This window comes from Siphateles boraxobius, unplaced genomic scaffold (assembly GCF_051911475.1).
Source record: "Siphateles boraxobius isolate OS27281-9 unplaced genomic scaffold, OSU_SipBor_1 29, whole genome shotgun sequence".
NCBI lineage: Eukaryota > Metazoa > Chordata > Actinopteri > Cypriniformes > Leuciscidae > Siphateles > Siphateles boraxobius.
The window spans coordinates 14,323,754-14,336,178 of NW_027508908.1; the positions used below are offsets into that span (position 1 = coordinate 14,323,754).

The 12,425-nt window shown below is 37.7% G+C and overlaps 1 protein-coding gene across 1 annotated transcript in view; it reads right to left on the reverse strand.

The window, feature by feature from the left end:
• Positions 1-2,853: 2,853 nt before the first annotated feature.
• The window catches only part of arhgap10 (Rho GTPase activating protein 10), a 101,565-nt gene continuing 91,993 nt past the window's right edge, over positions 2,854-12,425 (reverse strand). The window contains exons 21-23 of the mRNA XM_077246663.1: positions 7,012-7,116; positions 5,448-5,539; positions 2,854-3,977 (exon numbers count right to left, since the gene is read on the reverse strand). Coding sequence (XP_077102778.1) covers positions 3,889-3,977; positions 5,448-5,539; positions 7,012-7,116 — 286 coding nt within the window. The 3' untranslated portion in view covers positions 2,854-3,888. The remainder of the gene's footprint in view (positions 3,978-5,447; positions 5,540-7,011; positions 7,117-12,425) is intronic.

The following is a 12,425-nucleotide window of genomic DNA, read 5'->3' on the forward strand; positions in this document are numbered from 1 at the left end:
GCGTGGCATGGAGGCAATCAGCCTGTGGCACTGCTGAGGTGTTATGGAGGCCCAGGATCCTTCAATAGCGGCCTTAAGCTCATCCAGAGTGTTGGGTCTTGCGTCTCCCAACTTTCACAATATCCCACAGATTCTCTATGGGGTTCAGATCAGGAGAGTTTGCAGGCCAATTAAGCACAGTAATAGCATGGTCAGTAAACCATTTACCAGTGGTTTTGGCACTGTGAGCAGGTGCCAGGTCGTGCTGAAAAATGAAATCTTCATCTCCATAAAGCTTTTCAGCAGATGGAAGCATGAAGTGCTCCAAAATCTCCTGATAGCTAGCTGCATTGACCCTGCCCTTGATAAAACACAGTGGACCAACACCAGCAGCTGACATGGCACCGCAGACCATCACTGACTGTGGGTACTTGACACTGGACTTCAGGCATTTTGGCATTTCCTTCTCCCCAGTCTTCCTCCAGACTCTGGCACCTTGATTTCCGAATGACATGCAAAATTTGCTTTCATCCGAAAAAAGTGCTTTGGACCACTGAGCAACAGTCCAGTGCTGCTTCTCTGTAGCCCAGGTCAGGCGCTTCTGCCGCTGTTTCTGGTTCAAAAGTGGCTTGACCTGGGGAATGCGGCACCTGTAGCCCATTTCCTGCACACGCCTGTGCACGGTGGCTCTGGATGTTTCTACTCCAGACTCAGTCCACTGCTTCCGCAGGTCCCCCAAGGTCTGGAATCGGTCCTTCTCCACAATCTTCCTCAGGGTCCGGTCACCTCTTCTCGTTGTGCAGCGTTTTTTGACACACTTTTTCCTTCCCACAGACTTCCCACTGAGGTGCCTTGATACAGCACTCTGGGAACAGCCTATTTGTCCAGAAATTTCTTTCTGTGTCTTACCCTCTTGCTTGAGGGTGTCAATGATGGCCTTCTGGACAGCAGTCAGGTCGGCAGTCTTACCCATGATTGCGGTTTTGAGTAATGAAACAGGCTGGGAGTTTTTAAAAGCCTCAGGAATCTTTTGCAGGTGTTTAGAGTTAATTAGTTGATTCAGATTATTAGGTTAATAGCTCGTTTAGAGACCCTTTTCATGATATGCTAATTTTTTGATATAGGAATTTTGGGTTTTCATGAGCTGTATGCCAAAATCATCAGTATTAAAACAATAAAAGACCTGAAATATTTCAGTTGGTGTGCAATGAATCTAAAATATATGAAAGTTTAATTTTTATCATTACATTATGGAAAATAATGAACTATCACAATATGCTAATTTTTTGAGAAGGACCAGTATATATATATATTCTGAGTATGTGAGTGGTGATGGCGCAGTGGATAAGACACATGCCTTTGGTGTGAGAGACCCGGGTTCGAATCCACTGTGAGACACCAATGTGTCCCTGAGCAAGACACTTAACCCCTAGTTGCTCCAGAGGCGTGCGACCTCTGACATATATAGCAATTGTAAGTCGCTTTGGATAAAAGCGTCAGCTAAATGAATAAATGTAAATGTAAATATTCTGTGCTCTGCAGAAGAAATAAAGTAATACAGATTTGGGACAACATGAGGGTGTACTATAAATGATGACAGTTTTAATTTTTTGGGTGATCTACACTTATAAATATACCATTTCACTATAGAATCTATCATATTACAGAAGTAGAATGAGATGTGGATACCGTTTTATGTTGACAGAATCAGGAACCTCTTAAATCCCTTTAAGTGCACTTAAACAAACTACAGTTATGCTGCAGGAAATGTCCACATACCAAGTGTGTACGATCATGAAAGGGAACGGGAACAGGACATAACCTAAGCCAGTCCCAGAAACTCCAATCACAGTGTGTGTGTGCTAACCACGGCACTGTGGCTCAAACAAAATAATCTATTTTTATTTTAAAATTATTTTTAGTCTATTTTTAAATAGCTTGTTTTTAAGCACTCCATCCCGTGTATGGTACGGACCTAGACTGCAGTGTGCTACAGTTCAAGCCCCAAATATGAGGCGGCAGTCCAAATATGCTAGGAAATGAGGATTTAATCCACTTAATGGGGAGAGGTTAAATGTAAAAGCCACAGCTCCAGGGCTAGAAGTGTGTAGAAGAGAGAATAAGCCAGCATACTCTAAATGCAATAGACAACAGTTCATTTACATACAACAGATAATCATTGAATATATGTCGAAAATGTGATTCAACACTTGGTGACTATCTAGCCATCCATCCATCCATCCATCTATCTATCGTGGAAAGAAATGTCATTAAATGGGACAGATACTAAAACAAAATGTGTTAACGAAACATAACTAACCTTATCTAACTGAAACGAAAGAGCTTCTTTTTTCAGATGGATCTCCGGCAAATGCATCAGCAAGTTTTAATGGCATTTTGGTGCGGTTGTGTAAATGGTAGCAATACTGATAAATGATGGAAAGACACAGCATGTGTGAACAGCAGATGTGGTACATTTACCAGAAAAAATATCCAGCTATTTTTACTGCAATTTAACGGGTTTCATGTGTGAAAGTGGCTATTGTTTATCATTCATATGTGCCAAATTCATATTAAACAAATGCAAACATTTATGAGAAGACAGTAATAGTTTTGAATTTATTCAAGCTTAAGTTTTTCAGCAGAAGCCCCCCCCCAAAAAGACAGTCTTTTAAACCTTGATGAGAGCACATCCAGGCAATTAAGTTAATTGACATTAATAAACTACTCACAATCTTACTTTATTTTTCATTAAACAAATGTTTTAGTTTATTTTTCAGAAAGCACATTAGGGGGTCCAGAGAGTGCGCAGCATATGGATTACATTATTTATTGACACAGTTTGGCATATAAATTGAAATAAAAACCAAGATATAAGAATAAAACACTTTATTTATTTAACATTGATCAACAAGAGAGTCAACATCACAAAAATTTCATCAATGCCAAGACCTTTGCAGAGGTCATAAATCACTGTCTTAAATAACCGCCGTTAAAATCAGTCACAAAAATGAACCCTTGGAACAAAGGCTCTTAGAAAAATGAAAATGGTCATCAGTGAAGTCCTGCCAATTTAAAGGTCTTTGTGTGTGTGATGTCTTTTAACCACTTAAAAGAGTGAAAGTGCTTTGCTTTTAAGTGTCCTTGAACAAACATAATTCTACGTACACAACACCGATGTGAGTCTTGGCAATATATAATTTGAAGTCATTGTATGGGTTATTTTTTTAAATTACCTGTCTCTGTTCTTCAACATGACAATATAACCTATGTACAAAATAGCAAAAAAAGGTTGCTCTGTTCAAGTTGTTAAAACAGCGTCACACATGCCATGCATACATTTAAGGCACTTCGATGCGAACGCGCATATATATATATAGTAAGTGTTCCAAGAAGCCAAACCGTTTATTTCAAAGAGATAATTATCACTGCACTTTTAGAACTCGACACGTTTCCTCATATTTACCACCATACATCATTATATGCCCCAAAAATACAACTTGATAATATTAAATAGAAAAGCAGTCAAGGTCAAAAGCATATTCAAGGTATCTTTGAGTATTGAGTAAACGAATGCAGAACAACTCAAACTACTTTACTAAAATCATGAGACATGCATTTTAAAAGAAGACAACACAAACGGTCACAATGATATACTAATACTCTCCAAGGCAAAACTATATTTACATTTCCAAACTTTAAAAGGCTCTTTTATGTATATAGTACTTCTTAGCTTATCCTTGAACTCTTGTGCTAGCAACATCTGTGTTTTTGGATACAGTATATACTCTCTCAATGTCTTTAGTGTGAAGAAGGATGGAGGAGCGACAAGCAGTGCGCCATTGTGAAAGAGCCGCCGAGACCATGGATACCATGTATAGAGAAGTAAGAGGGTTTTTCTTTTCGGAGTTACAGCATCTCCACATAGTTTTCAGGGATGAGTCCTCGCTTTCCCTCCAGCACACCCTCCAGCCATCCGGGCTCCCTGGAGAGTGTCACTGCAGAGCAAAACCACGGACACACAGGTAAAAGTCTTACTGCTGCTCTTCTGCCACATTGCACGTCAGACAAGCAAGAATTCCTCGTCGGATGGAAGACATTTCTTATGTGGACGGTTAGCATGGCTGATGAATGTCAACTACACCACAATGGGTAGGAGTTAGGAACGTTTACATAACAATAAAAAAGAGAGATACAGCCAGGCTCTGATGAAGTTTGCTTTTGCAGCATTTACTGTGCAAAAAAAAAAAAAAAAAAAAAAGGAAATTGTGGTACATGGAGCTAAAATAATTATTTATTTATTAACAACCAAAGTGTATAATAAACAAACACAGAGGAGGTGGGAGATTTGTGAAAAATGGGAGGAAAGTTATTTTTTTTATTGTTTTTAGTATTATTCTTTTTTTTTTTTTTTTTTGATGAGAACAGCGATGATTTAATCCAAGGGTACTGAGGCTCTGGGAATAATTTTAAAGTCTGAGTCTAAACTTATGATACTAATAACTGTGAATGTTAATTATCCCTGCATACTGAAGATGCTGAATGCTGTATTAGACATAAGCCAGGAAATACTGGCAAAGAAATACTAAACAATTGACCAGTAACATGTGCATGCCTGCATGAACATACATCGGGATGCCCATACGGCTAGCTACTATGATTTGTCGATGGGCAACCTATAATTTCAATCAATGTAATGTATTAAAACACTCTGATGAGTAAAGGAATGTGAATGAAGTCCAAGTGAACGACAGAAAAATGGTGAAAAACACAAAAATGATGAACAAAGGAACATGCGGATGCTGTGCTAGCAACATCACATTTACAATCACAAATTATACAAATTGACTAGAGGCTGAAAATTAGACGGAATTAAAAATTCTATCCAATATTTTCATTATTTTATTGACATTATAAGCCATATCTAGCAAAATATATGTACGTTTGTTTGCCTTTCTTGGCTTTCATGTTTTAACAATTTGATCACCAATGCTTTTGCTGGATTAAAAAAAGTTGAGCAATATTATTTATCAGGTTAAATATTATTTATTTTTTTTATTATTTTTTTTTACAAACTTTTAATAAATTTAACAAAATGTTACTTAAGCAATCTGTCATATCATTTGGGGAGCCAATTAACAAAAAAATCCCTTTGTTCACTAGTTACATTGATTGGGCTCAAAATCATCTCAATTGTATGTCAAATTCAGCAAGACTGCTGAGAGACTTCGGCACTAAAAACAGGAGCTCTGATAGTGATTAAGGCCTTTATTTTCTTGTGTCATTCTAGCTCTGTCTCAGTCTTTGTGAATTGATTTTGGGGATGTTACACCCCTGTCCCGCTTTTCTCCCTCCACCTATGCTGATATGAGATCAGATTTTTTTTTTTGTGCTGGTAGGACCCGCCAAATCCAATATGTCTGTTGATTCAGGTGAGTGCCTGTGGCAGTGATAACGTTAACACTTACCGTCATGGAAGATTGCGCCAACCTGGAAAGAGAGTTCGGAATCGTGTTCAGCCTCACAGGGGTACACAGCCTTGGCTTTCATGAGGGTGACACTGAAAAATGGAGGCAATCAGTTAGTGGACCTCTCGCTATTCGGAAGGGTGGGGATTAGGACACGACTTTCCAACTAGCTGTAAAGTGGACTCAGCCGAAGTTATCAATGAAAGTAGTCTGTGTGATTAACGTCTGTCCGTAAAAATCCCAGAGCTGAGCTTTGAAGAAGTTGAGAAGTATGATAGTCATCAAAGAGTAGATATGATTCAAACAGAGAAAAATTCTCAAGCAAGTGTGGGCAGCATCCAGGCATATCCTGGCATTTATTACTCAAATATTTGGAGCATGTTCTGCAAAGCAGAGAACAGTTTCCACACCTTTTAATGTATTTCAATGGCTTTTCCATGAATTATCCAAACATTTATACTTACTGCATACATATTTCAATAATCATATATAATACTAATTGTAATTTTACTCACAAAGAGCAATTTTAGTCAATTAAATCATGTCCAATGGTTTTAAAGACTTTTTTGATTCAAAAAACTTAATGACTTGAGATTTTTTTTTAAATATAACCATTTATTAGAAACAATGTGTGGTTACTAAAGAAGATATAGCAACAATGTGCTCTAGACTCTCTTCACTAGTAGTCTGCAGAATGTTTTATACATTGTCTCCAAACAACGTGTCCTAAAGTTAATATATGACCCAGGCAGACACCCAGAATCCAGAAAGTTACTGCAGGATGTCTAACGAAAATGTGCTCTATACAACTGCAACATAACAAAGACGTCATTCCTGAAGGTCAGTCATTTTTTTCCAACAGCTTTTTAACAGATTAAAAGACTTTAAATTGAATGATTCTGATCACCTGCCATTGGGCATCATTCATTTTATACGATGGAAAGTTAATGCATCTTTGTGTCTGGATCAGAACTATAGATCATTGCAATGGCTCCTGCCTGGAAAGTGTGAGACTGAGAGAAAGTATGTGCGTGTGTGTGCATTTGTGTGTACAGGTGTAGAGTCACAAATAGAGCTGAGAAAGCAGAGATGAGAGAGAGAGAGAGAGAGAGAGAGAGAGAGAGAGAGAGAGAGAGAGAGAGAGAGAGAGAGAGAGAGAGAGAGAGAGAGAGAGAGAGAGAGAGAGAGAGAGAGAGAGAGAGAGAGAGAGAGAGAGAGAGAGAGAGAGAGAGAGAGAGAGAGCACAGTTGTGTCGGCATGCAGGAGGAAAGGAAAAGTTGGCAAGTGTGTGAGTCGGAGGCTAAACAATGACAGATGAAGACTTTGAGATTGAGTGAATGCATGTGCGATTGAGTTAATAGCCTGAGGCTGAGAGCTTAAGTGAGACTTGGAGCGCAAGTGAAAGAATCAATGAGACAGTCAGAGAGTATGTGCGATAAAGGTTGAGCCACAACCGGCCAACATGACGCTTAAATCAACAGATTGGAACAAATTAATTACAATCTCTGAGAAGGGATGTGTGTATAATACATGTTCTTCAGGGACAAGTGTGTTTACATCTTACCTTTCCTCAGGTTTATTCTTTTCCTCTCCTACTGATCCAGGTTTCACCGGTGTAAGTGAGGCAGGGGAGGCATTATTCATCCATGAAGCCGTGGCAGAGCATATCCTGTGGAACAAAAAGTGCCACAAAAAATTGATACTGTAATGTTTTCCTGAAGTAAAAGACAACTATTTTAGTAATACTGCCAATAAGAAGAAAAAATAGTGACCCAGGTTTGGACTGATATAATTTTGTTAAAATCCACAGATTGCATACTTTTAAGCTTATGAAACTACAAAAATATGAAAATCGACCATTTATGCACATCAAAACATATAAACAACACAGACAAAAAGGTGGGCTAAAGACACAACAGACACGCATTCTGCTGCATATATTCCTCTACACAAACCCATTCATCATTATTCTTAGAGAGGCTGTGTAGCTCAGACAGTGTCACAATCTCAGAGAGGGTTAGAGAAGTGAAGGTTATATGGAAAACTGCCCAACGTCCCTAAGAATCTGAAGGATTTAGAAAATGCAAATAATGCAAATGAGCACTTTGGATCAGCAATAGCTGACAGCAGGATCAGGCACTGCACAAGATGCACTGCAAATATCAACATGAAATACAGTATTGACAACACGCAAAAAACAAACAAAAAAACAAAAAAACTTAATCCAAACACACCTGAAGGACTCGTAAACAAAGTCTGGTTTGACGTGCAGTTACACTTCGGACGTAGAGGAAAAGAGGGGAACCGAGAACTCATTCCAGACTCATTCCGCAGTTTAGCAAACAAAAATGGTCTAAAGTATGTCACAATGAGCTTCAGTGAAGACACAAAAAAACATAAGGACCCACATGACAGAAATAAGGAGAGCAGGCGTGGCTTCATGTTCCAACAAACTGGGAACCCGCTTTGTCCCGTTGCCTCTCTAGAGAAGTACGTTTCTCTTCTGCCAACCCTCCTGCTTTTTACCTTCACCCCAAAAAGCAGAACCTCTCTAAATGTGTTTAGTACGTAGATCACGCAGCGGCACATAAATCATATTAGCTATTTATAATTTTTGTTAAAGTTTTTTCTCGTTTTTGACTTCGCAGCACCATGGTGCAGAGATTGTCCGATGCTGGTCTCGAATCGAGGGAAATTATGTCTGTGAGTGGACATAAGTGTGAAAGTAAATGTGAAAAAACAACAATAAAAAAATTTCTCTTGTTAGGCAGCATTTTAGCAACTAAATTAATAACATTAATAAAATAGATTAAATACCTAACTGTTATCTATCAAAATATGTGCCCTTGTGTTTTTATTTATAGGCTATGTAAATATTTAGTTTAGTGCAGAGAGAAAATAACGGAATAAACAAAAAAATAAACGTTTTCTCATGCTGAGAGATAAGCTATGGCTATATTTGTGTGAGGAAATTTCACAAATTTTGTGTTGTAAAAAATAAAAAGAATGAGACAAAGTTTGAGAACGGTTTGTTGTTTTTATTTGAGCTTTCATGCATATTACATATTGGAATTTTGTTGTTCACGGTCAGGGACTATTTTTTTCTAGTGGAAGGAATGCTTTTATTGATTTAACTTCATGAAATTTCCACTAATACATTTTTTTTTCTTTAATATTGTGTGGTAATCGTTTTATAAAAGCAATAAGGTACTCGAGGCAAGTGCTGTATCGTGAATAAGTAACGGCTGAAGGGGTTGCAGGCACTCTGCTTCGAGTCATGCCTAACAAAGCCCTTCAGCCGTTACTTATTCGCGATACAGCACAGCCTCTCGTACCTTATTGCTTACATATATGTACATTTTATTTATTCCTGTAATGGTAAATATCATTATGCCAGATGTCACATGATCCTTCAAAAATTATTCTAATTGTTTTGGTGCTCAACAATTATGATCAATGTTGAAAACCGTTGCCCTGCTTAATATTTTTGGGAAAACCATTTTTTTAAACCAACGTCCTATAGCTCTTTCTGGGTCGACATTTCATTCAGTAACATTAGGCAGTTTTAATTTATATGCAGTTTAATGTTGATGATCGCATTATTTTACATATAATATCGCTGGTTTCTGTTTCTTCTTCGCATGTTCTGATCAGGAGATTCAGTACTCTTTTAGAAGATGTTATAATAGCGCTACCGTATAACCGGAAAATTCCGTCAATGGCGGGGAAAGAGTTCAAATAGAAATCTTTTGTAACATTATAAATGTCTTTACTGTGAATTTTGATCAATTTAATGAATTCTTGCTGAATAAAATTCTTACTGAACCCAATATTTTAAATGACAGTGTACTCCTAATTTTCACTTCGGTTTTCTTAATTATGTATATTATACATTATGCAAAAAATTGAGCTTCACTTAAATCTGGAATATCCGGATAACAGTTAAAACCAAGCCATGCTCTTCATTATATTTGGGTAACACTGGTTTTGAATCTCCAGAGAATGGGGACGAGGAATGTGTGTGTGCAGAAGGTGAGGAGTTGTGAAGGACTCACAGAAGCAGGGATAGTGGCAGCAGAGGGGCAAATGAGGAGAAGCATAGTCCAGCAGGAGAGACAGAGGAACAGAGAAAGAGAGAGAAAGAGATATATGTGTACAGTATGTATAGATAGAGAGAGATGCGGTGATTTATGACTCTGCAGTGGGTCTGTGAGTCCTCAGCTGCTGCACATCAGCATGAGACTCTAGCAGCGCTGCAGTGCAGCAAATCCACTCATTAACCTCACACACACACACACACCAGCCGCATGAATCCCAGCTAACACACCACACACACTGCTTGATGCATACCGTTCACGCTCACACATTTCAAATCAAGGCTATGCTCACACACATCAGATGTCACCAGGGTAACCGGATCACTCCAGAAAAAAGAAGGAAAAACAATGTTTACACACACTGAATCTGAATCGTCAAACTCCAAAGAAAAGCTAAATGAAGTGGGGGAAAAAATGATAAATAAAATCCAGTATGGTTGCCCTGGCAACCAGCAGAAACACAGGGAAATGGTTTCACCCAAAAAATGCTTTTACAATTACAACTAAGCCACAGCAAGAAAATCACGCTCAATTTTGAGCTATTAAAAACAGCACTTAGCAAAGAATTGCAGATTATGTCTTATTTTCTGATCCTCAAAAAATGTCCTACATGAAAGAAGCACAAAGCGATTTAAAGGGGTCATATAATGGTACATGCACTTTTACAAGTTGATTGTACTGCAATGTGTGTTGGCAGTGCCTGTACACAACCATCATATAATGATAAAAATCCATCCAGTGTTTTTGTTTTAATCTCCTTATATGTTTTCCCGTCTCAAATCGAGCCGTTTCACCGTGTGACGTCACACGGCGCATGACGCCCCTCCCACGGTTGTTGATTGACAGCACTGGCTGAGTTTTGTTTACGATGGGAATATTCCCCACGATCAACGTAAATGCATTCATGTTTGCGCAAATCATTTCTCACCAGACTGCTTTTTAAACGAGGGTCAGTATAAAGCTGGTTTTGCTAAGAAGCTGCTCCTGAAAAAGGAATCGGTACCAACTACTCGTGTTCCTGCTGCACCTCCTGAAGAAGGGAGTATAACGTTTTATTAACCTTTTACGATACACATTAATCTTTGCAAATCGCTTGCAAGCTTCACGATGAATGCGGCTAATGTTTACACTCAGGGTACATCACGGCATGTATTCTATGTAACGTTACGACGTTCTCAATATAATTCATAATCCCACGTTTATAATGAACAACGCGTTATGGCTATTGTGTTATTAAAAACTGTGTACGCAGATGTTACAGTTAACGTGCTAACACTAAGTAAAACATAAAACATTTTCATACTGCACTAAACATAAACATACAACAAATTCTAAGGTATCCTTCAACTACTGCTAGAATCATTACTGACATGACAGGACATGTTTCAGTCACAATAGTTGTACCGAACACTGAGATAATGTTACGCATCACTGACAAGCCTACATTTATCAAAAAAAAATTTTCAACATAAATCTGTCTACGAACTAACCTATACAGTAAATAAATACATAGCGTTTGTATCCCACTGCTCTACCCTGACAGTACATTCAAAAAAAGATCAAAGTGACATTACGTTAACCAACCATTCAGAAACGTCCTGTTCGAGCCTTAACACTCCACGTGCGTTGTGTCAAAAACGCCCCAAAGAACAGAAGGGCGGGGTCAGCAAGCTCATTATAATTTAAAGGCATATACACTGAAACGGCGTGCTGAAAACAGAGCTGTTTTTGAGCAGGTAAAATTAGTGTTTTCTTAAAATACTAAGGAGAATTTTTAATAAAAGTATATTACAAAGTTTTCATTTAGACCCTAAAGATTCATATTAACTTGCACAAAAATGGCATTATATGACCCCTTTAAGACTAAACAAGAACTGAAAAACAAACACTGATCGAATGTGTTTATCAACTCAACCCTTTAAGTGCTGCTTACTGATAAGCAATGTGCAAATATAATAAGTACATGCAACATTGGATATATAGCGGTACTGCAATGAATTAATATTAAGTTAATATATACACAGTATATATACATAAATAATAATAATTATTATTATAAATAATAAAAATCAGAGTATCATACACATTTTTTTTTTGCATTTTGCAGTCCAGAGCGTATACAGATCTATACATCCAAATACAGATTGATCTGAGTGTATTTTTTATATAACGGATAACATTTTTCAAAATTATGCCAGTTTTGGATACACTGGATTAACTCTCTGCTGCTCTTCAGTCATTTTTGACTGAAAACTTTGTACGAAACTTGGTAAAGGTTTTGGCAATTTCCATGTAAACACACACACAAACACACTTTAATCACACTTGTAATCACACTTTTGCTCCTCGTGATCAAAAATGACTGCACTGGAAATTAATGGGAGATGATTTTCATCTAGTGGAAACTTTTGGTACTGCAGCCAAACAAAATTGTGCTCTAAAGCATTCAAGATTTACAACAGTTTAAATTGGAATTTTAAATTTCAGGTCTATGTTCAAAAAGTGAATAAATAACTACAGCGTAAATATAATTTAGTACCATAAAATCAACTAAAAATACAATATATGAAAAAAATAAATATATATATATATATTTTTTTTTTTTAAATGTGAAGAGCACCAGATTAAAGAAACATTCTGTGCTGTAACACATCTCAAACAAGGCAAGAATACAATGAACGTCTCATCAATTACACGGTGGCCTGTCAACACCCAAAGCTTCATCAAGTGCGATATACCACAATTCAGCATTTACTACAGCATCACTGTGATCTGTGCTCTTCTTCAAGGCCAGGGGCTGGGAGATTTACAGATAAACAGGTGACAACCTCGTGACATACGGACAGGAGTAGCTCTGGAAGCGACAGCGCCTGCTAGAAGG